Raw genomic sequence first — 26,661 nt, forward strand, 5'->3', positions numbered from 1 at the left:
AGCTGAGAACTTAGAAGGATAGAAGTAAAAGCTATTTTTCCTCCCTTACAGAGCAAAAGCAATTGATTAAATAAATTAATGACTTATAAATTAGGAAGTGTTAAAGACACTTTCAATAAATTTTTAAAAAATTTTTGCATTAGGGAAGACATATAAGTTTCAGCATATCAAACTTTTTAACATAACTTTCAGAAAAGAAATCACCATTCATACTGACAAATTCTAAAAGAATAGACTAGGAAAAACAAGATTAGCTACTGTGACACTCTGCATTCTGCCTTAATTCAGCACCTGTTATTACAGGAGAAGCTGAATTTAACTATTTTTAATTTTGTTGGCTTGACACTGAGGCCAAAAGTAAAAAAAGAAAAAAAAAGTTGACAAGCCTAAGTAAAAAGTAATCTTTGCTGGTTCAATAAAAAATTAAAGCCATTAGCTTTTTAATTTTTTTGAAGATTTATTTATTTTATTTTAGAAAGAGAAAGAGGGAATGCGAGCAGGGAGAGGGTCAGAGGGAGAGTGATAAAGGGAGAATCTTCCAGTAGACTCACCACTAATCAGGGAGCCAGCCCTAGTTCCCAGGACCCCGAGATCGAGATCAGGACCTGAGCCAAAGTCAGGAGTCAGATGCTCAAGTGACTGAGCTACCCAGGTGCCAACCATAAGCTTTTTAAAAGTATTTCATAGTTAGCAAACCATAAAACAGACTCTTATCTATAGAGAACAAACTGAGGGTTGCTAGAGGGGAGGTGGGCAGGGGGATGGGTTAAATGGGTGATGGGGATATAGGAGGGTACTGTTGTGATGAGAACCAGGTAATGTATGCAAGTGTTGAATCACTATATTATACACCTGAAACTAATATTACACTGTATGTTAACTAACTGGAATTTAAATAAAAGTTGAAAGAAAAAAAATAAAAGTATTTGATAGTTGGAAGGGTTTTATGTGATTAATCTTGAAGAATATTGCCATACTTTATCGGTTGTTATACCAAAGAAAATTATAGCATATACATTCAAATCCTTGCATAGATGCTTATTGAATGAATCAATAAGCAAATAAATGGCACATGAAAAGTATGTTTTAAAAAAGTGAAATTACCTGATTATTCAGCATTTTCTTCATATTATTTTTAGAATAGCAAAGTGTTTTATTTCTTCTTAAAAATTCATTTTAATTGTTTAAAGATTTGAAGTCAATGGGGCGCCTAGTTGGCTCAGTCAGTTAAGTGTCTGTCCTCAGCTCAGGTCATAATCCCGGGGTCCTGGGATCGAGCCCATGTCAGGATCCCTGCTCAGGGGGGAGTCTGCTTCTCTCTCTCCCTTCTCCCCACCCCCACTCATGCTCTCTCTCTCAAATAAATAAATAAAATCTTTAAAAAAAAAGAAGGCAGGAAACATAATTTTACACGTACTCATTTTTTAATAAAATACTAGTCAATTAAATCAGAGTCTGCCAAAATTCAATAAAATTAAACTGTACTATAATAATTTGTACACACATCATAAAAACATAATTAAGGGAATTACTATGAAATACAATAGTGATTTAAATCCTTTACCAAATTATCATTTGGTAACATTACCTAAGACTATCCATAAAAAATAAAAGATATCCAACTGTAAAAGAAAAATGTTCTATAAATCTTACATTTTCTTACGATGTTCAGTATTTTGGCAATTCCACAGCACAGAGCTTGTCATTACTGTTTCCATGAATGGGATTCTTTTGATGGGGACACTGTTTGATTTGCTATCTTCTCCCTTCTGGTCTACTATTTCTTCCTGATTTCCTCCTTCCATATCTTCACATAAGGAGTTGGTTAATGTGGAATGACTACAGCCAGAGTTCATCCATTTCTCAGAGGTATCTGGTGAGTCCAGTTTATATTTGTATGCACAAGAGTGGAGAACTCTATTTTGCAGTATGCTATCACTATTTGTAGGGGCCAAATGATTTTGCTGGGCTTCAGATTCTTCACTCTGGGTGATACTTACATTCCCACGTTCATGTGAATATCGGTATTCATTACTAAGTATCATTAATTTCTTAAAATAATGGCAGAGATTTTCTGCAGCATCCAAGGTGACAAAATTTCTAAACAAACAATGAAGACATTTAATAAGAATTATATCAGCAAATATTAAAATTTGTATAGGTTTTGGAAATTTCCCTTGTGTGGTTGACATGAAAATTAAGCTTCACTACAACATTCATTAAAACCTTATTTCTGGTTGTTTATATAAAAATTTATCTCATTTCTAACAAAATTTGAAAATATTTGTTTAGCTAATTTAGATCTGTCAATCCAGACAAAATGTCTGGAAGTTTTAGAACGATTTGTATTCTAGGTATTTTTGGTACAACTGAATGAGAAAAATCCATGCTTTTACTACCATAAACATGAGAAATCATGGCCGCCTAAATTTGGAGAAGTTATTTATGAAACAAAGTTAAAAGTACTTTCTACATTGACTCTTGCCATGCAAAATATTTGTATTGGACTTTTAAACAAAGAACTTATATTATGGGAAAGTTTTTATTCCCATTTTTCTCTGGAAAAATAATCCATCGCAAAGAGAATTCAAATACTTGAAGGCATAATTGGTTGTGGTCCTTTTGAACAACTGCTGAATTTCTATCTTATTAAGGTTATGGCTTATGTAATTAATCAGACTTTCTGTTTGCCAGATTTGGGGATCTCAATAGCAAATGTAAAGGACTTTGCACCTGTATGAGCCTTTTTCTTGGCTACATTTTATTTATCTTTCATTTTTTGTTTTATTTTTAAGAATTTACTTACTTCAAATGTATATTTTCTGACTGTATTTAATATATAGCCACAAGTTACCTTATTTTTTTTTTCTGAAACATGCAGGATATAAATAAATATAAAACTTTTAACCATACCATACAAAATGAAAGGTGGGATTTCATCAAGATAAAAAGCTTTTGCACAGCAAAAGAAACAGTCCACAAAACCAAAAGACAACCGACAGAATGGGAGAAAATATTTGCAAATGACATATCAGATAAAGGGCTAGTATCCAAAATCTATAAAGAACTTATCAAACTCAACACCCAAAGAACAAATAATCCAGTCAAGAAATGGGCAGAAGACATGAACAGACATTTCTCCAAAGAAGACATCCAAATGGCCAACAGGCACATGAAAAAGTGCTCAACATCGCTCGGCATCAGGGAAATCCAAATCAAAACCTCAATGAGGTACCACCTCACACCCGTCAGAATGGCTAAAATTAATAAGTCAGGGAACGACAGATGTTGGCGGGGATGTGGAGGAAGGGGAACCCTCCTACACTGTTGATGGGAATGCAAGCTGGTGCAACCACTCTGGAAAACAGTATGGAGGTTCCTCAAACAGTTGAAATTAGAGGTACCGTTTGATCCAGCAATTGCACTACTGGGTATTTACCACAAAGATACAAATGTAGGGACCCGAAGGGGTACGTGTACCCCAATGTTTATAGCAGCAATGTCCACCATAGCCAAACTGTGGAAAGAGCCAAGATGCCCATCGACAGATGAATGGATAAAGAAGATGTGGTATATATACACAATGGAATATTATGCAGCCATCAAAAGGAAAGAGATCTTGCCATTTGCAACGACGTGGATGGAACTGGAGGGTGTTATACTGAGTGAAATAAGTCAATCAGAGAAAGACTTGTATCACATGACCTCACTGATATGAGGAATTCTTAATCTCAGGAAAGAAACTGAGCGTTACTGGAGTGGTTGCGGGTGGGAGGGATGGGGTGGCTGGGTGATAGACATTGGGGAGGGTATGTGCTACGGTGAGCACTGTGAATTGTGCAAGACTGTTGAATCACAGACCTGTACTTCTGAAACAAATAACGCAACATATTTTAAGAAAAAAGAAAAAGAAGAAGATAACAGGAGAGGAAGAAAAGGGGAGTATGTCAGAGGGGGAGACGAACCATGAGAGATGATGGACTCTGAAAAACAAACTGAGGGTTCTAGAGGGGAGGGGGTAGGGGGATGGGTTAGCCTGGTGATGGGTATTGAGGAGGGCACGTTCTGCATGGAGCACTGGGTGTTATGAACAAACAATGAATCATGGAACACTGCACCAAAAACTAATGATGTAATATATGGTGATTAACATAACAATAAAAAATTAAAAAAAAAAGCAACAAAATGAAAGTTATATTTCCTAAACTGTAGAGATAAACAGTCTTGTGTTCACAAAAGTAATATTAGACATTAGCATAGGCTCCTCCCATGTGTTTTTGATATTTTGTATTTCATTCATTTTGGTGGTTACTAATGCAGAAAAGGCTCAATTCGATATTGGAATAATAAGTGTGTATAACTGGTGTTGAATTCACCGCCATTTATTATTAATATAAAATATAGTCTATTTTCCATGATCAATGCCAAAATGAAACACGCTGCAATGACAAGAGATTATACAAAGTTATTGAGAAATCTACGTTTCAACATGAGGGATATCAGGGTCACCTTTACACAAAAAAAATTCTACATTATCACACACATACAAAGAGATATAAGTTTAGTTTTCCACAAAGATTTGTAAATAATCTTAGTATTGTTAAAAGCAAACATTAATTATCTATAAAACTGGAATTATTTTTAAAGCTGTAAGATTTGTTTTTAAACTGAATAGACTACATTAAAAAACATTTAAATAGAAAACGAATCTTATATAGATGAGCATGTATGAATATGCAAAGAGCAATATTAAGGATTATAATTTAATGATTAAGCTTAGGTATTTGGAAGCACATATTATAGTCATAATTCAGTTATAATGAAGAGTCACCATAAGTGAGATATGAGATTGTTTTCCTTTTTCATTTGTGTTTTCTGGAGCAATACAAATTAGAAAATACTATCCATAAAAAAGTTATAGAAAGATCAATTATAATTCATTCATGTAACACACTCTTAACTTGGGATGGGGAATAAGAAATTCTCTTTCTTTTATATCTGATTAGGTCTCTCCTCTTAGCTTCTGTTCCTCTGAATATGTGCACGTGTTGACTGCTTTTCTCTACTGTGCTCTCCTAATATTTAATATATAAATATGATACATGTATAATATATCTTAATATATAATAAATGCTATACTTATTATAAAACTTGCCTTGCTCCATTGTAACTGTTTATCTAATATTCTCTTATGTTAATCTGTGAATTAAGGATAACGTGTAATACTTAGCTTATTTGTGTGTCTTGCCTACAATAATTGTCAAATTTTTGACTGATTAATTGAATGACTGAATGGATGTTTGATTCTTGTCTTGAAGCTATCCTCCTGATTTCACTTATTTTATCTAATACTTTAGCGTTTAAATTATATTTTAAATTATGTTTTTAAGGGAGAATATCCCTAAAACACACAGCCCTAATCCAAAAAAAAGTATTATTGTATTAATCAAAGTATTTTTAAATTATATACATAGATTGAATTATTTCTTTAAATTATGACAAGGGGAAGTGAACAGTCTTACCCTTTTCCAGTAATATAGCTTTCAATTAGTGAGTTGAATTCTTGAATTTGAGACTGACAAAGTACCACAAAACGTCCTAATTCTGGTTCATAGTATTCTTCAGTGTGCCTTTCTGAATAAGAGTTTAGTATTTCGCCATTGAGGATTCTTAGAGCTGGTAACACTTTAAGTAGAGAATGCCTATTGAAAGCAGGAAAAAATTTAATAACCTTGAAAAGGAGAGTTTATATCTAAAATAACCATATACCTATTACTTAAACAATATAAGCACAGAGTATATCCCAGAAAATGCTATTGACTTTGTACAGAAAATTATACTGTTAAATTTCCTAAAAAATTTTATGGTATCATGTCATGTACATAGTTAGGTTTTAGAAACTTGACAAAAAATTTAACCGTTTTCCTCTATAACACAAATGGGAAATTTAAGCAGCTGGAAACGTGGGCTGGGAGTAAATAAAAGGCTACACTATATAAAGAATAATATCAGATACACTCTTTTAAAAAGATAATATAATCTTACTGAAATTTGATGTTTATTTCAGAAGTAGGGAAAATTCTGATTGTTTTTCTTGGTAAAACATACTTCAGAATAGGGCTAACACAAGACCAGTAAGAGATCACCCTGTTTATCATGATCTGAAAAACATAAACTTATATTTCTTCCTGAATCTTGCTAAAGATTATAATAATAAAAATCTTGGAGGTATGAGCAAAAGTCTGTATCAATTTAAAAGCCTAATTCTGTGAAAAACCAAGTCAGATAGCAAGAGCTGTCCACCAAACCTAGCCATTTATAAGTACTTGCCAAACCTTTCACAGGGGTACTGTGGGCCTCTTTTACAAGGCCACTAATGATCACAGGGGTAAAATGGACTTCTTAAATGAATAAAACCTCTTAGTTAAAAACTAACATTTCCTATGAGGAAAAGTAGAAACTGATGAAAGATATCAAAGAAGTAAATAAATGGAAAGGTGTCCAATGAAGATATCTTCAGAGATTATAAGTTCAATATTGTCAAGAAATCAATTCTTCTCAACTTGATCTACAGACTCAATGCAATCCCACTAAAAATACCAGTAAGGTAATTTTGTGTATATCAACAGACTGATCCTAAAGTTTATTAAAAGAGACAAAAAAAAAAAAACAAACAAACAACAACCCAGAACATCCAATTCTATATTGAAAAAAAGAACAAAGTTGGAAGACTAACACTTTTGACTTCAAGACTTACAATGAAGCCACAGTAATCAAGACAGTATGGTACTGACAAAAGAATAGACAAATAGATCAGTGGAATAGAAAAGAGAGCCCAGAAGTAGATCCCCATAAATAGAATCAACTAATCTTTGACAAAGAAGCAAAGGCAATACAATGGAGCACAGATAAATGATGCTGGGGCAATTAGATATCTACATGCAAAAAAGAAAAAAGAATCTAGACTTTGTACCCTTCACAAAATCTAACTCAAAATGGGTCACAGACCTAAATGTAAAATGCAAAACTATAAAACTCCCAGAAGATAACACAGGAGAAAATCTAGATGATACTGTGTATAATGATGACTTTTTAGATATAATACCTAAGACACAATTCATGAAAGAAATAATTGATAAGCTGGATTTCACTAAACTTAAAAACTTCTGCTCCGTGAAAGACAATGTCAAGAGAATGTGAAGACAAGCAACATACTGGGAAAAAATATCTGATAAAGGGTTGTTATCCAAAAGTATAAAAAGAAATTTTAGAACTCAACAATGAGAGGGGAGCCTGGGTGGCTCAGTTGGTTAAGCATCTGCCTTTAGCTCAGGTCATGATCTCAGGGACCTGGGATCAAGCCCCACATCGGGCTCTCTGCTCACCAGATTTCTGCTTCTCCCTCTCCCTCTGTGTATTCTCTCTCTCTCCCTCTCAAATAAATAAATAAAATTTTTTAAAAACCCAATAAGAAAATAAACATACCAATTAAAAAATGGGCCAAAAACCTTGACACCTCACCAAAGAAGATATACAGATGGCAAATAAGCATATGAAAGATGTTCAACATCATTTGTCATTAGAGAATTGTAAATTAAAATAACAAGATAATAAATAAAATAATAAGATACTATTATCTACCTATTAGAACATCCAATCCAAAATGCTGACACCACCAAATGCTGGTGAAGATGTGAAGAAACAGAAACTCTCACTCACAGCTGGTGGAAATGCAGAACCAGTGTAGTTACTTTGGAAGACAGTTTGGTGGTTTCTTACAAAAGTAAACATATTTTTACTATAATACAGCAATGTGCTCCTTGGATTTACCCAAATTAATTAAAAACTATGTCTGCACCAAAATCTCCACACAGACATTTATTGCTTTATTTGCAATTGCCAAAACCCAGAAACAAACAAGATGTCCTTCAGTAGGTAAAAGGATAAATAAACTGTGTTACATCCATACAAAGGAATATTATTTAGCACTAAAAAGAAATGAACTATGAAGCCATGAATAGACATGGAGGAATCTTAAATGCATATTACTAAGTGAAATAAGACAATCTGATAGGGCCACATGTACAATTCCAACTATGTGAAATTCTTGAAAGAAGCAAAACCATGGAGACAGTAAAAAGACCAGTAGTTGCCAGGGATTAAGGTGGAGGGTGGGATGAACAGGCAAAGCAAAGAGCATTTTTAGGGCAGTAAAACTATTCTATATAATACTACTACACAGTGGATACATGTCATTATACATTTGTCAAAACCCATAGAATATACGACACCAAGAGTAAACTCTAATGGAAAGTATGGACTTCAGGTGATCATGATGTGTTGATGTAGGTTCATCAATTATAATAAGTATAACAATTTGGTGCAGGATGTTGATAGTGGGGGAGGTTGTCCATGTGTGGGGACAGGGTGTATGTGGGTATTCTCTATATTTTTTGCTTAATTTTGCTAATTTGACCTTCCCTAAAAAATAAAGTTTTTTAGGGGTGCCTGGGTGGCTCAGTCAGTTAAGTGTCTGCCTTCAGCTTGGGTTGTGATTCCAGGGTCCTGGGATTGAGCCCCACATCGGGCTCCCTGCTCAGCGGGGATCCTGCTTCTCCCTCTTCTGTTACCTGCTACTCTCCCCACTTGTGCTCTCTCTCTCTCTCTCTGTGTCAAATAAATAAATGAAACCTTTAAAAAAAGTTTTTTTAATTAAAAAGCAAAACGAAACAAACTTACAGTTCCTAAAAACTAAACGAAGGATGGCAAGATCAGATTACTAAAATGTTAAAATTTAAGAAGGAAAACCCCAGTCAGTTATTCCCTCTACCTAGATGGTATAGTCAGAGTGGACATATCCATTTATATAAACACAGTTGTAAAATGTAATTTTATATATTTATATAAATAATTTATATATAATTTACATTTCATATATTTAAGTATAATTTATATATAAATGAAGGAAGTGGTCCATTAAGGCACAAATTCCAAAGGTCAACTAAAGTCATAACACATTGCTCTGTATAGTTATGATCTTGATAGTGTTTAATAAAAGATAATCACAAGGAAGGTATAAATACATCTCCTTAAAGCAAAAAAAGAGAAGAAAAACACCAGTTTTTCATTTACTGGGGACACATGATTAATTTCCCACCCTCACCTCCCTTTACTCTCTGAGAAATAATACCTTTTTTTCTTACAGATATTTAAGTATGGAAAGAGGGAACACAAATAGATTTTGTTCTTTAAGATAATTATCAGATGTTTTACAATGTTAAAGAGTTTAAGCTAGTTAAGAAAACTTGGGTCCATCACTTCTCAGCCTCTTGACTAAGATCAAGTGAAACTTTGGGTCTATATATTTTGAAACTTTTTAAGGGTTTTTTAGGCTTGAAGCTACTTGAAGCTATTTCTCCTATCATAAACTACCACACTTACCACAAAGGGTTAAATAAGTGGCATATATTATATATATTTGATTCATTTTAAGATGTGGTTCAAAAGGGGGCGCCTGGGTGGCTCAGTCGTTAAGCGTCTGCCTTTGGCTCAGGTCACGGTCTCAGGGTCCTGGGATCGAGCCCCACATCGGGCTCCCTGCTCAGCGGGAAGCCTGCTTCTCCCTCTCCCACTCCCCCTGTTTGTGTTCCCTCTCTCGCTGTGTCTCTCTCTGTCAAATAAATAAATAAAATATTAAAAAAAAAGATGTGGTTCAAAAGCAGAATGCTAATTAAGGTAATAGCTATTCATCACAGAGGTAATGAAGTAATCAGAGGTAATCACACAGGTATAATATTAAATATATCATAAAATCTTTGACTGAAGCTCTCAACAATGCAAGGAAAGGTTAATCTCTGAAATTGAAGCTGATAATAATTAAAATATAATGGAGAGATTAACTATCCATACTCTATTCTATCAAATTATTTATTACATTACTAATGAAGCTACATTGCATTCTAAATCTCTCTCAAAGTATCCAGGCAAGTTTTCTAAGACATGACTATAATGTCAAACTTATTTATAGCTATAAAATGCCAGGTATGAAGTAAAGATGCTTTTTGAAATATGATAATAAAGGGTATTAAAAATTAAAACTGTATAGGTGTTCATAACAGCTTGAAAAATGCTCTAATCCTATTAATGATCTTATTTCCTCAGATCATATCTCCTAAAATACAGAAACATAACCTTCAAAACATAAGCCTTCAATAACTTGATGGAACTAGTCCTAGACAAAAACCAACAGTTCTAATTCTTTGTGTACCAAACAAATTTCTGTCTGTACCTTGGTCTCCAGAGTGGACCCAGCCAGCAGAAGGAATGAGGTATGCTAATAGCAGGCTTTGGTCTTTGAATAGGTATATCTTACAAGGTAAATTAGATAAGGCAGATTTTCTTATTGTAAATTGGATTTCTTAAGAGTTAGGTAAAGCTAATTTGTTTATTTCTATTGTACAGTCATTTCTGGTTAAACAAATAACAGTAAGCTGTTGGACCTATAAAACTTTTTAACAGGATCCTGGACCTACAGTGATATGCAGATAAAGTAACACTAAGACCCTCTTGAACAGCCATCTTTCGGGTGTCATTTTGTCTAATTAAGGAGGTGTCAACAAAAGGAAGAAAATACTCATGCTGTTATCATGAGAGCCACAGGGTCTCAAACATCTATTTTTTATCTTAGTCACTCTATAAATCCACTGGAATGGGAATTCAAGGTTAGATCCCTCTGTGTGTCTTCAACCCCACAGGGCAGTGTCTCTGAAAAGGCTGTCCTTGAACTACTCTCTAAGTAGTATATGGGACACTTTTTTAGATTCAGTTACACCCAAAGACCTCTGTTGTTGGGTTCTGGGGAATTTGCATTTTTAAAATATAGCCTTTCTTATGTACCTTAAAGAATTAAGAACCACTGCATTGGGAGGAAAATGACTACAATGAGTTGTGCTAAAATCAGAGATGCTCAGGGCCTGGGTGGCTCAGGTGGTTAAGGTTAAGCATCTGACTTGGTTTGGCTCAGGTGAGGTCATGGTCTGAGTTTGAGCCACACATCAGGCTCTGCACTAGGCAGGAGTCTGCTTCCCCTCTCCCTTTCCCACTGCCCCCCCCAATCCTTCCCTTCATGTGCATGCATGCGCATGTTTTCTCTCTCTCTCTCAAATAAATAAATAAATCTTAAAAGAAAAATAAAATCAGAGATCCTCCAGGTTAAACTTAAAAATAAAACAACTCTGAAGTTCTAATCATTCATAATTGTCTGAAATTTTCAAGAAAAATATGGCTTACTTGAAAACTTGTAGCATGTCCTATATGTCAGAGAATTTGCTAAAATAAGAGATATTGTGGTCCTGGACAGCTATATTCCAATGATCTGTTTACTGATTAACATTGCCATTGGTTTTGCATAAATGATATGAACGTTTCTTAGAAACGTATTCTTGTAACACTGAAGTTACAGAGTACATATCACATATACAGAGAAACATGCTTTCTATTCAGAAATAATTGGTGACAAAGTGAAGAGCTATTTTAACTAAATAACCTCATATAATCTTAGAAGTAAAAATATAAGAATTTGCTTTATCAGATTAATGGAAAGATCAATATTTTACTACCAGCAAGCATATTGTATTTAATACAACTGTTTATGCTCTGGACAACTAAAATAATGAAAAATAAGTGAATCCAAAGGCAATACAGGACATTAGTTTGTTTCTAGATATTGCAAATGGCATTCTGTGGAAGCTGTTTGGATGTTAACTAACCAGATCAGCAAGGGGAAAAATGATAATTTTGTCATCAAATACTATATTTTGGATATGGTTATTGATATAGATATTATGTACAATATTATAGCTACAGGAAATAATTATGGAGAATGTGGATCAACAGGGCTTGAATTTTCACATTGAAAATATTTGATATTATAATTCATCACCTTTATATATAAAAAAATGTTCCCAAACAGTTTGAGTCAGAATATTTGAAACTTCTGTGGATATAAAAATTTAGCTTGTTTGGATATTCAAGACTATGACAGTATCTTGAAATTTGTGATTTATATGATAAATATCAACATTAGATTTAGTGTTTTATGTTAAGCATTGTGTCTTTTTTTTTTTAAGGAATAGTTCTCAGATCTGTATAAACTAGTAGTGCAATGGGTTGGCCTTAAGTTTAAATGCAGCCTTATAAGAGTCTATGATGAATATATTAGAAAGTGCTGTAACAAGTTGATTCATATTGGAAATGAAGTATAAGAATACTGTGAGATCTCAACATTAGTTTTTCCAGCTGGGCTCCTCCTAGCCAAGGGCTGAATCAATATTTCATTTAGTGAAAACTTCCTGGTGAATATTCTGTCACTTAAGAGACTCTATTCATCACTAATGAATAAAACACATTCCCAAAGGAGATTCCAAACTGAGTCTGTAGATTAAGTTTTAAAAAAGAGATTTTTTTAGTACATCAGTTTTGTCCATGTTATCACTGGCCAGACATGAAAGTAAGAAGCCAATTGGGAAAATCTATAACTAATCCTTTTGTTGGTATCAAGGGGTTATGTAAAGTTCATTGGAACACACTGCTTAAAGTTTTACTTGATCCTTTCATTAACAAATCCATATTTTATAGATTACTAGATTTTAAACCCTTTAGATAACTGAATCTCTTCTTGAAATTATGAAAGCTGTATTAGGCCAACTGATCTAAGTGAAATTTGATAAGCAAAATTTTCAAGTTGGTATGAGTCTAGTCCAATAAAGTTCATTTAAACATAAAAATTATAATAGCTAAATAATTGTACATGTCTATAATATAAGTACTACCTTTTTTTGAATATTGTTTCTAATTAAATATTTTCTTTAAAACTGTAAAGTATCTATACTTAGTAAGTATAGTATATATTAGTATTGCACTAAGTATATATACTTAGGACTAGTAGTAGTAAAATGTGAATATTTATCTTTATATATTTAAATAGATTTATTATCAATATATTTCACCATAAGCCTATTTGATTCAACAAAGTAAGTATTTATTCTTCATGCAAAAAACATAAATAAATTCAAAGATTATTCAGGATATAGGTTTGTTTCTAGTTATTGCAACTGGCAACATGGCAGCTGTTTAAATGGAAACTGGTATCAGATCAGCAAGAGAATTCATGTCCTATTTGCCCAATGCCTAATAGAAAAACCATGGCCACCAAAGAGCTTTCTCTGAATAATGGGCACAACCACCTATTTTTGTTTGTCATCATAAATTTGGTCTATATAGCTACCAAGGAAAATAAAGATATCTACCTAAAACAACCCATCAGGGATTTTCATTATAAATAATATCACCTGCCAAGCAGAGCCTTTTGGACATAGTTACACCTACTTTTTGTATGGGAAGTTTCACTCTAAGGTTTGCTTTCTAAAAATGAGGACCCAAAGGGGCACCTGGGTAGTTTAGTTGGCTAAGCATCTGACTCGGTCAGCATCTGACTTGGCTAAGCAGTCAGCTCGGTCATGATCTCGGGGTCCTGGGATCGAGTCCCAAGTTAGGCTCGGTGCTCAGTGTGGAGTCTGCTTGACCCTCTCCCCTCTGCTCCTTCCTCAGCTCAAGAGTTCTCTCTCTCTCTCTCCCTCTTGCTCTCACTCTCTCTCTCAAATAAATAAAATCTTAAAAAAAATAAAATAACAAAAATAAATGAAAATGAGGAGGCCCAAACCTGGGGATTAGGGTTTTAAACCCCAATGTAAGAAAAGCACAGCCCCAGAACGTGAGCTAGTACATCTAGGTGGGGGATCTTCACTACTTCAATTCCAAATGAGAGAGTCCTTTTCCCAAGAGGTCTAGAAACATATTTAGGGGGTCCTTTCACATATATACACATATTCCTTAAATAGCTGCAATGTCTGATCTCCTTATAAGTTGATATTAACTAATAGTTGGTATTTCCTATAACAATTTGTCCTAAGATCAGTTTTTCAGGAAACATGAGGAACCTGACAAACATCATGGTTCCCTAAAAGTCTAAGAACTCCAGCTGTAGAACTGACACTGAAAATTACTGCAAATCAATAATAAAATCAATTGTCAATTTATAGGTAATAACACTTTCAATCACTAAAGTAAAATTTTAAAAATTCAATAGAAAAATTAGAGGGCCTGAAATATGCATTTTTTTCAAGCTTTTACACATTATAATGTAAAATTCTGTAATGTATTCCTTCAACAAATAATTTTGGTCATCTATGACATATATATACATATATATCATATATATACATATCCTACACACACACACACACACACATATATATATAGTCTATATAGTTACCTAGAAAAATAAAAATATCTATGTAAAAATGATCCATTAGATATTTTCATTATAAATAGTATCACCTGCCAAGCAGAGCCTTTTAGACATAATTACTCTTCTTTGTGTGTGGGAATTTTCACTCTAAGATCACTCTTCTAGTTCTAAACTGGAAGGATCTGTACAGTAGTCTGGGACCACTTCCACTACTTAATTTTAGCCCTTTTTTAATGCCTGGACTCTCTAATAACATTTAATTTGGCCACTTTACCTAATCCCTTATCATTTTGCTGTTGAAAAAAAAATCTTTCCCAAACACAATTTTCCTTTTCATACAACTATTCAAAATTTCTCTATAGCTCCTTAAAAATAATGGCTAACATTTGCCAACTGTGCTATATGCTAGGCACTACTACTATAAAATGCTTTTATGCAGCAACATATTTAGTCCTCACAAAGACTATTGGCGTACTCTGGTGCTCATGTTCTTCTCTACATTTTCCGGCCTCTTTTGCAGTTAGTTTGGCCTTATGACTGGTTACAGCCAGTAGAATATGAGAGAAGTGATCAATGCCACTTTTGAGAGCAGAGTGGTTAAATGTCAGTTGTTCTTTCCCTGTGGCCTCTTCCCCTCCCTTGCCAGAATCTACTACCTAAAAAAGTCAGATTACATTGAAGTTACATGACACAGAGCCACAAAATGGAAGTATCCTGAGTTTCTGAGTCTGCTTAGATTAGACAGGCTAAACTCACATCAGACACAATATAGACAAAAAATAAGTTTCTGTTGTATTAAACCACATAGATTTCTGGGTTTGTTGTTTTGTAGTACAACCTATATTACCTTAATGGATAAATCCGAAGGGAGCCACTGTTATTATATCCATTCTATAGATGAAGACGCTGAGACATAGCTAGATTAAGTAATTTGTGTAAGGCAAACAGCTAGAAAGTGATGGAACTAGACATGCACATGAGCAGTTTACTCACAAGGCCTATACATATATCTGATATACTATAGGCTCTCTCCATGACCACTGGATAAAGGAGACTTTTTTATTCTAGCATACAAGGCCCTTTACAATCTGGCAGCAATATATCATATGCAACAGTAAAGCAAAGTATTTAAATTCCAGGCTTTAGAACGCAAATCCCTTCCCTGACACTTATATCACAACTGGGCAAATCACAAGGAATCTAAGCCTCAGTTAGTACCTCTGTAAAATCAGAGTGATAATTACAGAACCCAACTCAGAGTTGCTGTAGAGTAATATGTGTAGATAGTAGGTCATTCTCTGACCCACCATAAATGCATGCACTTGATTTATTTCTTTCCAAAGGTATTTCCCACTCTTACTTACTTTACACCTGAATAGACCAGAGCCTAAACTTGCCTTTCACATTCCTTCCTTTTCATCAATATTTCCTCCATCAGAAGTGCTTTTTTTTCCCTTTTAACTTGATTCTAAATCTTATCAAACTTTTGAGATTTAACCCAAAGTTTGCCTCCTCAGTAAAGGTATTTTTTTCCTGGTCACACTAAAGTAAGGTGGGATTTCTAAAGCATATCGGTTGCCTACAATAGTCATCTGACACTGGTATTAGGTACTGAAATCTAAGAGTTAAAGAGCACAAACTGAAGCTGGATTGCATGGGTTTGAATTCTAGCTCTTCCCCTAGTTAGCTGCGTAACCTTGGGCACGTTATTTAGCCTTTATATGATTCTGTTTCCCCACCTGTAAAATGGGGATACTAGCTAACTATTTTATCAGGCATATTGTAAATATTAAATGAGAACAATGCTGGGCACAAAGTAAACACTATGACTGTGTTTGCCATCACTATTATTTTTCATGGCTATCATTCTTTACATACATTTTTATCCCTATCAAGATTATAAACATGGTTTGAAATCAAGGAGTGCATTGAATTTCCTTTATAGTGTCCAAATTTTGGGACATTGGCTAGATATAGTAGGCATACAATAAATATTTGGTGATTTAATAAGAGCCCGTAGTGTGCTTAGCCTTGACATGGAAAATAGTAGATTTCTGAATGTTTACCATGTTCCAGGAATTGTGCCCAACAAAATATGTGTATTATCCCATTCAATTATCATAACTACCCCCATAAGATAGGTACTATTATTATCTTCATTTTACCATTGAGGATTCAGAGACACAGGAAAGTTGTTACCTGCCCAGGATCACACAGTATGGGGCAGGAAAAGGATGTCCTTGTTTAAAAACACAGTGATTTCCAAACTTTAGTGTGCATCAAATCATTCAAAGGGCTTATTGAAACACAGATTACTAAACATCATCCCTTAGTGTCTGATTAAAGGAGTATGGACAGTGTCCAAGATTTTGCATTTCTCACAAGTGTCCAAGTGATGATGAAGTTGCTTGTCTAGGGATACACCTTTGAAAACCACATCACTGGGTGATAGTCTTTCCTCAATAATACACAGCTTAAATTGCACCTGGAAACAGATGTTCCTAAGGTAGAAATTGACAAGTTCTATTCTAAAACATGTAAAAACATACAAGGTTTCCCTAAAAAATAGTGTAACTTTAGAAATTTATGTGGAAATTGAGCTTTAAAGAAAATAGAAAAACATTTTCTGGCAAAGATAATAACTCTTCTGTGAGACACTCGCTATCAATAAGTAGCAAATTACACAGGTGTTTGACTTGGTAAAAAAATGCTATTTTCTTAATGAAAAACCAATAAACAAATTCAGAAACTCAATACTTGTGGAAAGAGACTATCAAAGGTTTGCAGTGGCGTCAGAGAAGTGAGGGAAATAGACTACTTTCTACACTCTCTTATCTTGTTCTACAAGTGGATTAAGTCAGATACAGGAATTTTTAAACATGACCAGATCATTGGTTCTATTGTAAGATATATTCCTTTGGAAATCGTCAGAACAAGGATCTTCCTGGCTATGGCCACACATCACAGAAAAACCAAATCAGGGCAAAGAATCAATTGCTTCTTCCCTAGGATCAGATGTCACAACAACTTTCTTTTCAATTATGTATCCTTCCTTGTCTATATTTTATTCATAAATGTTATATTTTCACTACCTGATCAGATTGATAAGATTTACAAATTTGATCCAAACTCTGAGGATCTTGAAACAGGTTTTCCTACTGAATTTCAGTATATATTTGCCTTTACCTGTACTTAGTGTGTTGTCAAACTTATCTTGCTAAATTAGGCTATAAACCCTGTCTATTCTTGGCTTGTTCTGTCTTGATGTAGCCATGAGTTAATATGATACAAATGTCAAATGTATAATAAATCATGTTAAATTGTCTTACAAATGGATGCTGCTGGACATAAAAAGAGACAAGAGTTTAGATCAGAATCATCAGTACTAGAAAAGTGGACATATGCAAAGTCTTTCAGAATTCTGGGATTTAATTCACCTGGACCTGGGTAAATGGGCAATGATCTGAGGATGTATAAGAGAAAATGACTTAAGGCCAAGGGCAAGAACCAGGGGAAAGCAAAAGGTAGAGAAATTACAGGAACCCATATAGGGCTGGGAATAATTCTTATCAGCCAAAGTTGAAAGGATATACATAAGAGGCACCAGAGTCAGTTCCATAGCAGAAAAGCTAAACTGGCACTAGTCTATAAAGATTTCTTTGAGACTTCCCTAACAGAACTTAAAAGCAAGCTTTAAAAGCATCTCACTAATTTCAAGTAACTTAGCTGCTGTACGTCAGAAACAAAACAGGTGTTGCCTAAAGAAAAAGAACAAAATTAAGAAAACAACAGTATAAAATTTAAGATGTCCAGAATACAATCACAATTAACCAAACATGCAAGAAGCAGGGCAGTATGACCCAGAATTGGGGGAAAAATCAACAAATATAGACCCCCAAATGATATAGATGATGAAATTAGCAGAGAAGGATTTTGGAACACCTATTATAAATATTTTTCATATGTTAAAGTTGATTCAGGAAACCATGAGCATGATTAGGAGAGAAATCGCAAATATTAAAAAAAAATAAATGAAACTTCTAGAGATGAAAAACACAGTATCTGAACTCTGTATTGATCAATTCTGGATGGGATTAACATCAAAATAGATATGTAAGAAGAAAATATGAGAAAACTTGAAGATACAGCAATAACTGTTAAGAGTGAATTAGAGGCAGAAAAAAAAGTGTAATGTATATAAGAACAGAGCAATAACAACTTCTAGAATATATCAAGTGATCTGATATTGGTGAAATTGACATCCTAGTAGCACAAGATAGGAAGGAGACAGAAAACATGTGAAAAAATAATGGGCAAAAAAATTCTAAATTTTATGGAAACTACAAATTCATCAGATTCAAGAGGTTCAACAGATATTAAAGAGTAAATCTATATAAAACCACAGCAAAACACATTATAATCAAATTGCTGAAAACCACTGATAAAGAGAATATATTAGAAGTCTCCAAAAAGAATGTTGGCAGATTCTCATCAGAAACAATAAAAGCCATCAAAGAGTGGAGAGACATTTTTAAAGTCTAAGGGTGGCAACTGACTGCAAAGGGGCATGAGAATATTTGGTTAAGGTGGTAAAAATGTTTAATATCTTAATTGTGGTGGTTTTATGCCATATTCATACTCATAAATAAAACTGATAAAGTTTACTGTATGAAAATTATCTCAAAAAAGCTCATCATGAAAAAAGATGCTGGTCAATTTGGGGGGAAATGGTGTTAGCATAGTATGAGAATTTCAGATTAGAAACACTTTTTTAAAGAAGAAAATTCATTCCAAAAAAATTACAAAATATTTTTCTTCCATTACATCTAGGTACTGCAATATTTCAAAGAGAAGCATGGATTCACACACGTTTATAAGTCATACTTTAATAGACACCAACAAACTCCAAGTTACCATTATACTAAAATTGTCACATAATCAATGGTATGGATCAAAATAATCATTTTAAATTTGCATTAGTTCATACATGTGCAAAAAATTATTTTGGGTTGAAGATATTTTTAAAGCTAATATTATAAAAATTTCTTGTTTTGAATAACTTTTAAATTATTTTTATTAACTTTTCCCAAGCAATTAATATGCACAGAACAATTTTCATCAAATTGTGTTTTCTGCAACTATAATAAAGTATATAATAGAGTGCAACAATATTTCTTACCTCCAGTTTATTTCTTGAAGAAGTGGGTTTCCAGTGAGAGACAATTCATGGAGAGAATAGCATGCATCAAACCATCTAATAGCACTTGTAAGATCTACAGAAAATAAACAATAAAAATCATTATAGAAGATAATAACAGAGAAAAAAATAATCATAAATCAAGGACAATTTATTTATTGGTTAGGTAGTAGAGCAAAAAAAATTATTTATTTTGCAGAATACAGTATGCTTTTAGAAAGAGACTATGTTAAGAACACAGACTGCTGTTAGAACATATATTTCTCCCATTTAGCAGCTTTGTGAACTTATGCAAACCATACAATTGCTTTGTGATTCAGTCTCATACCTATCTTATTGGGTGAGGGTTAAATGAGGTAATGTGTGTAAAGGGCTTAGAACTGTTTGTGCCAGATTGTTAGCACAAAATCTGAAGAAGTGAAATCTAAAGTCATAAGATAAGTGGTAAAATTGAACACATACATAAACAGAGTTACATGGACCTATTTTACTTTCAAAAGTAAGAATAGTAGGTCAATCTAGAGTACATTTCAGAGTAATTTATATTGAATTATTCTCCCACAGAAAAATATCATAAAACTAGACAATATATAGGAAGCACCTGTTTTTTAAACCTGACTCTGCGAGATGGGAAACATACCTGGTGAGCCTACAATCACAGTGGTTTTCTGTTTGAAAGCAGTTTACCACTTCAGAGCAGTAAAGGCCAAATAAAGAAGTTCTTTTGCTGAGTGAGGAGACAAAGATTAGAACAAGCTGGAATTTATGATGAAAAATAAAGAGAAGGAGCTGTGCGTTTATATGTTGTGAGGAGGGAATTGGGGGAAGAAGTCTATGTGAAAATTTACCACAGATTTACCACAGGTCCACGGACAAGTGTGAGGTGTTGCACACACACAGAAAGATTGAAAATCCTAGCAGGGATCACGAACTGTAAGGCTGAAAGCTGAATGATGACACTAAGTTCATGTAGCAGCGAAAGATATTGGAGTCTTAACCCAGACAAAATGAGACCTAACTGAGTATCTCACAGAGTGAGCTACAATCCAGAAAGACTATGCAGTAGGAGGAACACAATGCCCTGGGGTAGGGGCATGCACTAAGAGTTGAAAACTAAAATGGCTTGTCCTAAGAGAGAATGAAATTAAAGAAGACAGAAAAAAAAAAGTACCCATAAATGCTTCAACTGCTTGCCAGAACTGAACGTAACTGCCTTTAAAAGGAAGACAATTTCCAGACTCACTAAACTGTATTATATACAATGTTCAATATTTAATTAAAAATTATTAGACCTATCAGGGCGCCTGGGTGGCTTAGTTGGTTAAGCATCTGCCTTTGGCTCAGGTCATGTCCTCAGGGTCCTGGGATGGAGCCCCACATCGGGCTCCCTGTTCAGTCAGGCTCCCTCTACAGGTGGGCTCCCTGTTCAGCTTCTCCCATTCCCTGTGCCCCTCCACCCTGCTTGTGCTCTCTCTCTCTCTCTCTCTAATAAATAAAATGTTTTAAAAAATTACTAGACATATCAAACAAAACAGATTTTCCTTCAGACAAAACACACTTTAAAACAAAGACTGTAATAAGAGAAAAGAAGAGTGTTACATAATGATAAAAGGGGTCAATCCAACATGAGGATATAATGTTGTAAATATTTATGTACCCAATGCAGGAGCACCTAAATATTTAAAGCAAATATTAACAGCCTTAAAGGGAGAAATAGACAGCAACACAATAATCATAGGGGACTTTAATATTCCACTTACATCAATGACTAGATTACCCTATTGATAACTGATGTATCCTATACATCAGTATATAGAATAGAAAGAAAATCAAGAGGGAAACATCAGTCTTAAACATGTTAGACCAGATGAACTTAAGAAATCATATCAAGCATCTTTTCCAACACAATGATATGAAACTAGAAATCACTTACAAGAAGAAAATGAAAATTCACAAATATGTGGAGATTAAACAATATACTATCAAACAAGCAATGTTTCCAAGAAGAAATCAAGAGAAATTAAAAAATACCTTGAGACAAATGAAAATGGAAATGGAACATACCAAAATTTACGGGAGGCAGCAAAAGCAGTTCTAAGAGGGAAGTTCACAGTAATAAATGCCTACCTCAAGAAATAAGAAACATCTCAAATAAACAATCTAACTTTAAACCTCAAGGAACCAGAAAAAGAAGAACAAATGAAGTCCAGAGTTATTAGAAGGAAGAAAATAACAAAGATTGGAGCAAAAACAAATGAAATAAAGACCAAAGAGACATAAAAAAAAAAGACAATAGAAAAGATCAATAAAGCTAAGAGCTGATTCTTTGAAAAGACAACAAAAATGGCAAACCTCAGCCAGACTCAGCAAGAAAAGAAGAAGGAGAAGGACGAGGAGGAGGAGAAGGATGCAAATAAACAGAATCAAAAATCAAAGAAATGTTACAACTTTTACCACAGAAACACAAAGGATTGTAAAAGACTACTAGGAGAAATCATATGCCAAAATATTGGGACAACCTAGCAGAAAAGGCTACATTCCTAGAACCATACAATCTACCAAGATTGAACCATGATGAAATAGAAAACCTGAACAGATCAATTACTGTAAGATGACTGACTCATCTTAATAAAAAACCTCCCAAGGAACAAAAGTCCAAGGTCAGACAGCTTCACTGGTGAATTCAATAAAACATCCACAGAAGAATTAATACTAATCCTTCTCAATCTCTTCCAAAAAATAAAAGAGCGGGAACTCTTCCAAACCCATATTATGAAGCCAGCATTACCCTGATACCAAAACTAGACAAGAACCCCACAAGAAAATTATAAGCCAATATTCCTGATAAATGTAGATATGAAAAATCCTCAGCAAAATATTAGCAAACTAAATTCAATAATGTATTAAAAACACATCACCATGATCCAGTGGGATTTATCAACACCCACAAATCAGTCAATGTAATATACCACATTAACAAAATGCAGAATAAAAATCATATGACTAACTCAAACAATGCAGAGAAAGCACGTGACAAAATTCAGCATCCACTTATGATAAAAATGCTCAATGAAGTGGGTATAGAGGGACTGTACCTGAACATAGTAAAGGCCATATATAACAACCCCACAGCTCACCACCTAACATCATCCTTAATGGTGAAAACGTGAAATTTTCCTCTAAGATCAGGAATAAGACAAGGATGCCCACTCTCACAACTTTATTTGACATAATTGTGGAAGTCCTATCTAGAGCAATTATGCAAGAAAACAAAATAAAAGGCATCCAAATTGGAAAGGAAGAAGTAAAACTGTAGCTATTTGGAGATGACATGATATACAGAAAATTCTAAAGACTCAATCAAAAAACTGTTAGAACTAATAAATTCACTAAAGTTGTAGGATACACAATCAATACACAAAAATTTGTTGGGTTTCTTTACACTAATGAGCCAACAGAAAAAAAATTAAGAAAACAATCTTATTTATAATTGCATCAAAAAAATAAGATATCTAGGAATAAATTTAACCAAGGAGGTGAAAGACCTATATACTGAAAACTACAAGATATTAATGAAAAGAATTGAGGAAGACAAATAAATGGAAAGATATGCCATGTGCTAGATTGGAAGAATTAATATTGCTAAAATGTCCATACCACTCAAAGCAATATATTCAATGCAATCCCTATCAAAATCCCAATGGCATTCTTCACAGAAATAGAACAAATAATCCTAAAATTTATACAGAACCACAAAAGACTGAATACTCAAAGCTCTCTTGAGAAAGAACAAAGTTGGAGGCATCATGCCCCTTGATTTCAAACTATATTACAAAGCCACAGTAACTAAAACAGTATGGTATCAGCATAAAAACAGATATAGAGATCAATGGAACAGAGACCCCAGAAATAAACCTACACATATACGTTTAATGAATTTATTGACAAAGGAGCCAAGAATATACAATGGGAAAGAACAGTCTCTTCACAAAGTGATGTTGGGAAAACTGCACAGTCACATACAAAACGTGAAACTTGACCACTGTCTTACAACATACACAAAAATTAACTCAAAATGGATTGAAGACTTGAACATAAGACCTGAAACCATAAAACTCATAGAAAAAAAACAGGTGATAAACTCCTTGACATGGGTCTTGGATGATTTTTTTATCTAACACCAAAAGAAAAGGCAACAAAAACAAAATAAACAAGTGGAACCATATCAAATTAAAAGCTTTGCACAGCAAAGGAAACTATGAACAAAATGAAAAGGCAACCTACTGAATGGGATAAAACATTTGCAAATCACATGTCTGATAAGGATAAGGGTCTAATATCCAAAACTTATAAAGAAGTCATATAACTCAATAGCAAAAATCCAAAATGATTAAAAAATGGGCAGAAGATCTGAATAGACATTTTTCCAAAGAAGACATACAGATGGCCAATAGGCACATGAAAAGATGTTCAAAATCATTAGTCATCAGAGAAATGCAAATCAAAATCACAACGGGGTATCCTTCCACATCTGTTAAGATAGCTATTATCTTAGGGGTGCCTGGGTGGCTCAGTTGTTAAGTGTCTGCCTTCAACTCAGGTCATGATCTCAGGGTCCTGGGATCGAGCCCCGCATCAGGCTCCCTGCTCAGCCAGGGGTCTGCTTCTCCCTCTCCCACTCCCCCTGCTTGTGTTCCCTCTCTTGCTGTGTCTCTCTCTGTCAAATAAATAAAATCTTTTTTAAAAAAATAGCTATTATCAAAAAGACAAGAAATAACAAGCGTTGGCAAGGATATGGAGAGAAGGGAACCCTCTCACACTGTTGGTGGGAATGTAAATTGGTGCAGCCACTATGGAAACAGTATGGAGGTTCCTTAAAAAATTAAAAATAGAACCACCTTATGATCTAGCAATTTCACTTCAGGTTATTTATTTAAAGAAAAAAACTCCACTGACTTAAAAAGATACATATACCCCCACGTTCATTCATTACAGCATTATTTACAATAGCAAAGATATGGACACAACCTAAATGCCCACTGATGTGTGAATGGATAAAACAACTGTGTTTTTAGATGTACAATGGAGTATTATTCAGCCATAAAAAAGAATGAAACCTTGCCGTTTGTGACAATATGGATGGATCTCAAAGGCATTATGCTAAGTGGAATAAGTCAGAAAAAGACAAATGCCATATGATCTCTCTCATATATCGAGTCTAAAACAAAACAAAAAACAAGCTCAGAACTTGGATAAACTGTTTTTTTATTTGTTTAAGTAAATTGAAAAAAAATCCTTTGCAAGATATATGTTTATCATGTAAATACCTGTTTAACTCCAGAAGCAAAGAGTAACATTTTAGCACCAAGCAAAACTACTTAGAAAGATGAATCTATAGGATCAAAATTTGGAAGAAAATTTCTAGTTCTAATTAACACTGTATGTACCGTTATTTAGGAATTAGCACACATTCTTGCAACCAGAGAACCTTTGAACTAAAAGGCCTCTGTCTCCTTTGCTATGGTACTTGAACTATCTATCTGTACTCTCTGGAACCATGCTATGTAGATAAACTGTACAGATTTGCTTGAAAGACTTATGGTTTTAGTCATTTCAAAGTTTTCCCAATGATCTGCTAACAGAGCTGAAGTTGTCCTTGGTAATATGGCTGGTTTTGTTTTCAAATACATTAAGTTGTTCATTTTCAAAAATACCACTTCCATCACCTGAGTGGACTGTTTTATGAAAGCTAATTTTGTCCAGAGAGAAAACCAAAGGCCTTGAGGAAAAAAGCCTTTGGGACCCAGCAGCCTGATCTGTGAAGAATATCAGGAAGCCAAGGCGACTGCAGTGAAATGATAGGAAGGGAATGGGGGTATAGTAGAAGCCAAGGTTTGAGAGGACTCTGCTATTCATCTGCATGTATATGCAATGAATACCTCTAGGGAGCACCAACCAGCTAGTAACTTTGGCTGCTGCTGGGGAAGAAAGGCTAAGGAGACTTTTCCCTGAATTCCTTTTTGAAACTTTAGAATCTTGATCCATGTGTTGCTTTTCTAAAATTTTTAATTAAATAAAGCATCTCATAAAATAATTACTAAACATATAAAGAAATAGGAAAGTATGATCTATCATTAGATCAGTTAATAGAAAAACATTTAATAGAAACTCATCCCAAAGTAAGTCAAAGGTAAATCAAATATTTTGAGACACCAAAGTAATTCAATGATGAAAAAAGCTTGTTCAACAAATGTTGCTGGAACAAGGGATATCCATATTAAAAACTAAACTCATCCTCTACTTCATACCATTCATAAAATAATTTGACATGGATCATAGACAGACTTCAAGGTAAGAACTAAAAGTACAAAATTTTTATAAGAAAGCAAGAAAATGTATAAAATCATCTTCTCAAAGGGGAGGTAGAAAAATATTACAAAGGACACAGAACAATACTAAAATTAATAAATTAAATTTCATCAAAATTGAAAACTTCTGCTCATCTGAGAATACCATTAATAAAAATTCATGGTTATAGAGAGACCAGGAGAAAATATTACAAAACATATACCTAACAAAGAATTACGTCCGAATATACAAAGAATTTATACATATCAATAAGAAAAGGGCAAATAACCAATAAAAATAGTAAGACATTTGAATACACACAAAATAATATGTAAAAATCATCAATAAATAAGAATGTAAAAAGGCTTAATGTCGTTATTCATCAGGGAAATGTAAACTAAAACCATAATGAGATAACACAAATGAAATATTAAACATCCTCTAGAATGCAGCAGTTGAAACTCCAGTACATTGCTGGTGTAAAATGTTTTCACTATTTTTTTCAGTTTCTTATAAACATATACCTACTCTATTATCCAGCAATTGCACTCTTACACATTTATCCCAGAGAAATAAAAACATATGTCCACAGAAAGATTTATATAAGAATTTCCCCAGTAAATTCCATAAGAATCATAGCAGCCCCAAATCGGAAATAATTAAAATATTTATCAGCAGGAAAATGGACAAAGTGTGATATATTCATACAATGGACTACACCTCAGCCAAAAAAAAAAAAAAGAAAGAAGAAAGAAAGAAAGAAGAAAGAAAGAAAGAAAGAAAGAAAGAAAGAAAGAAAGAAAGAAAG

The 26,661-nt window shown here is 33.8% G+C and overlaps 1 protein-coding gene across 10 annotated transcripts in view; it reads right to left on the reverse strand.

Moving 5' to 3' along the window:
• The window catches only part of LRRIQ1 (leucine rich repeats and IQ motif containing 1), a 217,662-nt gene that overhangs the window by 126,682 nt on the left and 64,319 nt on the right, over positions 1 to 26,661 (reverse strand). For all 10 annotated transcript variants that reach the window (XR_012380668.1, XM_073900570.1, XM_073900567.1 and 7 more), the window contains 3 exons: positions 19,488 to 19,581; positions 5,523 to 5,702; positions 1,654 to 2,100 (listed from right to left, as the gene is read on the reverse strand). Coding sequence is in view for 9 of the 10 variants with exons in the window: in XM_073900570.1 (XP_073756671.1) it covers positions 1,654 to 2,100; positions 5,523 to 5,702; positions 19,488 to 19,581 (721 nt within the window). In the remaining variant the exon portion in view is untranslated. The remainder of the gene's footprint in view (positions 1 to 1,653; positions 2,101 to 5,522; positions 5,703 to 19,487; positions 19,582 to 26,661) is intronic.

This window comes from Callorhinus ursinus, unplaced genomic scaffold (assembly GCF_003265705.2).
Source record: "Callorhinus ursinus isolate GAN/ISIS: 27379988/994484 unplaced genomic scaffold, GSC_fseal_2.0 scaffold14, whole genome shotgun sequence".
Taxonomy (NCBI): domain Eukaryota; kingdom Metazoa; phylum Chordata; class Mammalia; order Carnivora; family Otariidae; genus Callorhinus; species Callorhinus ursinus.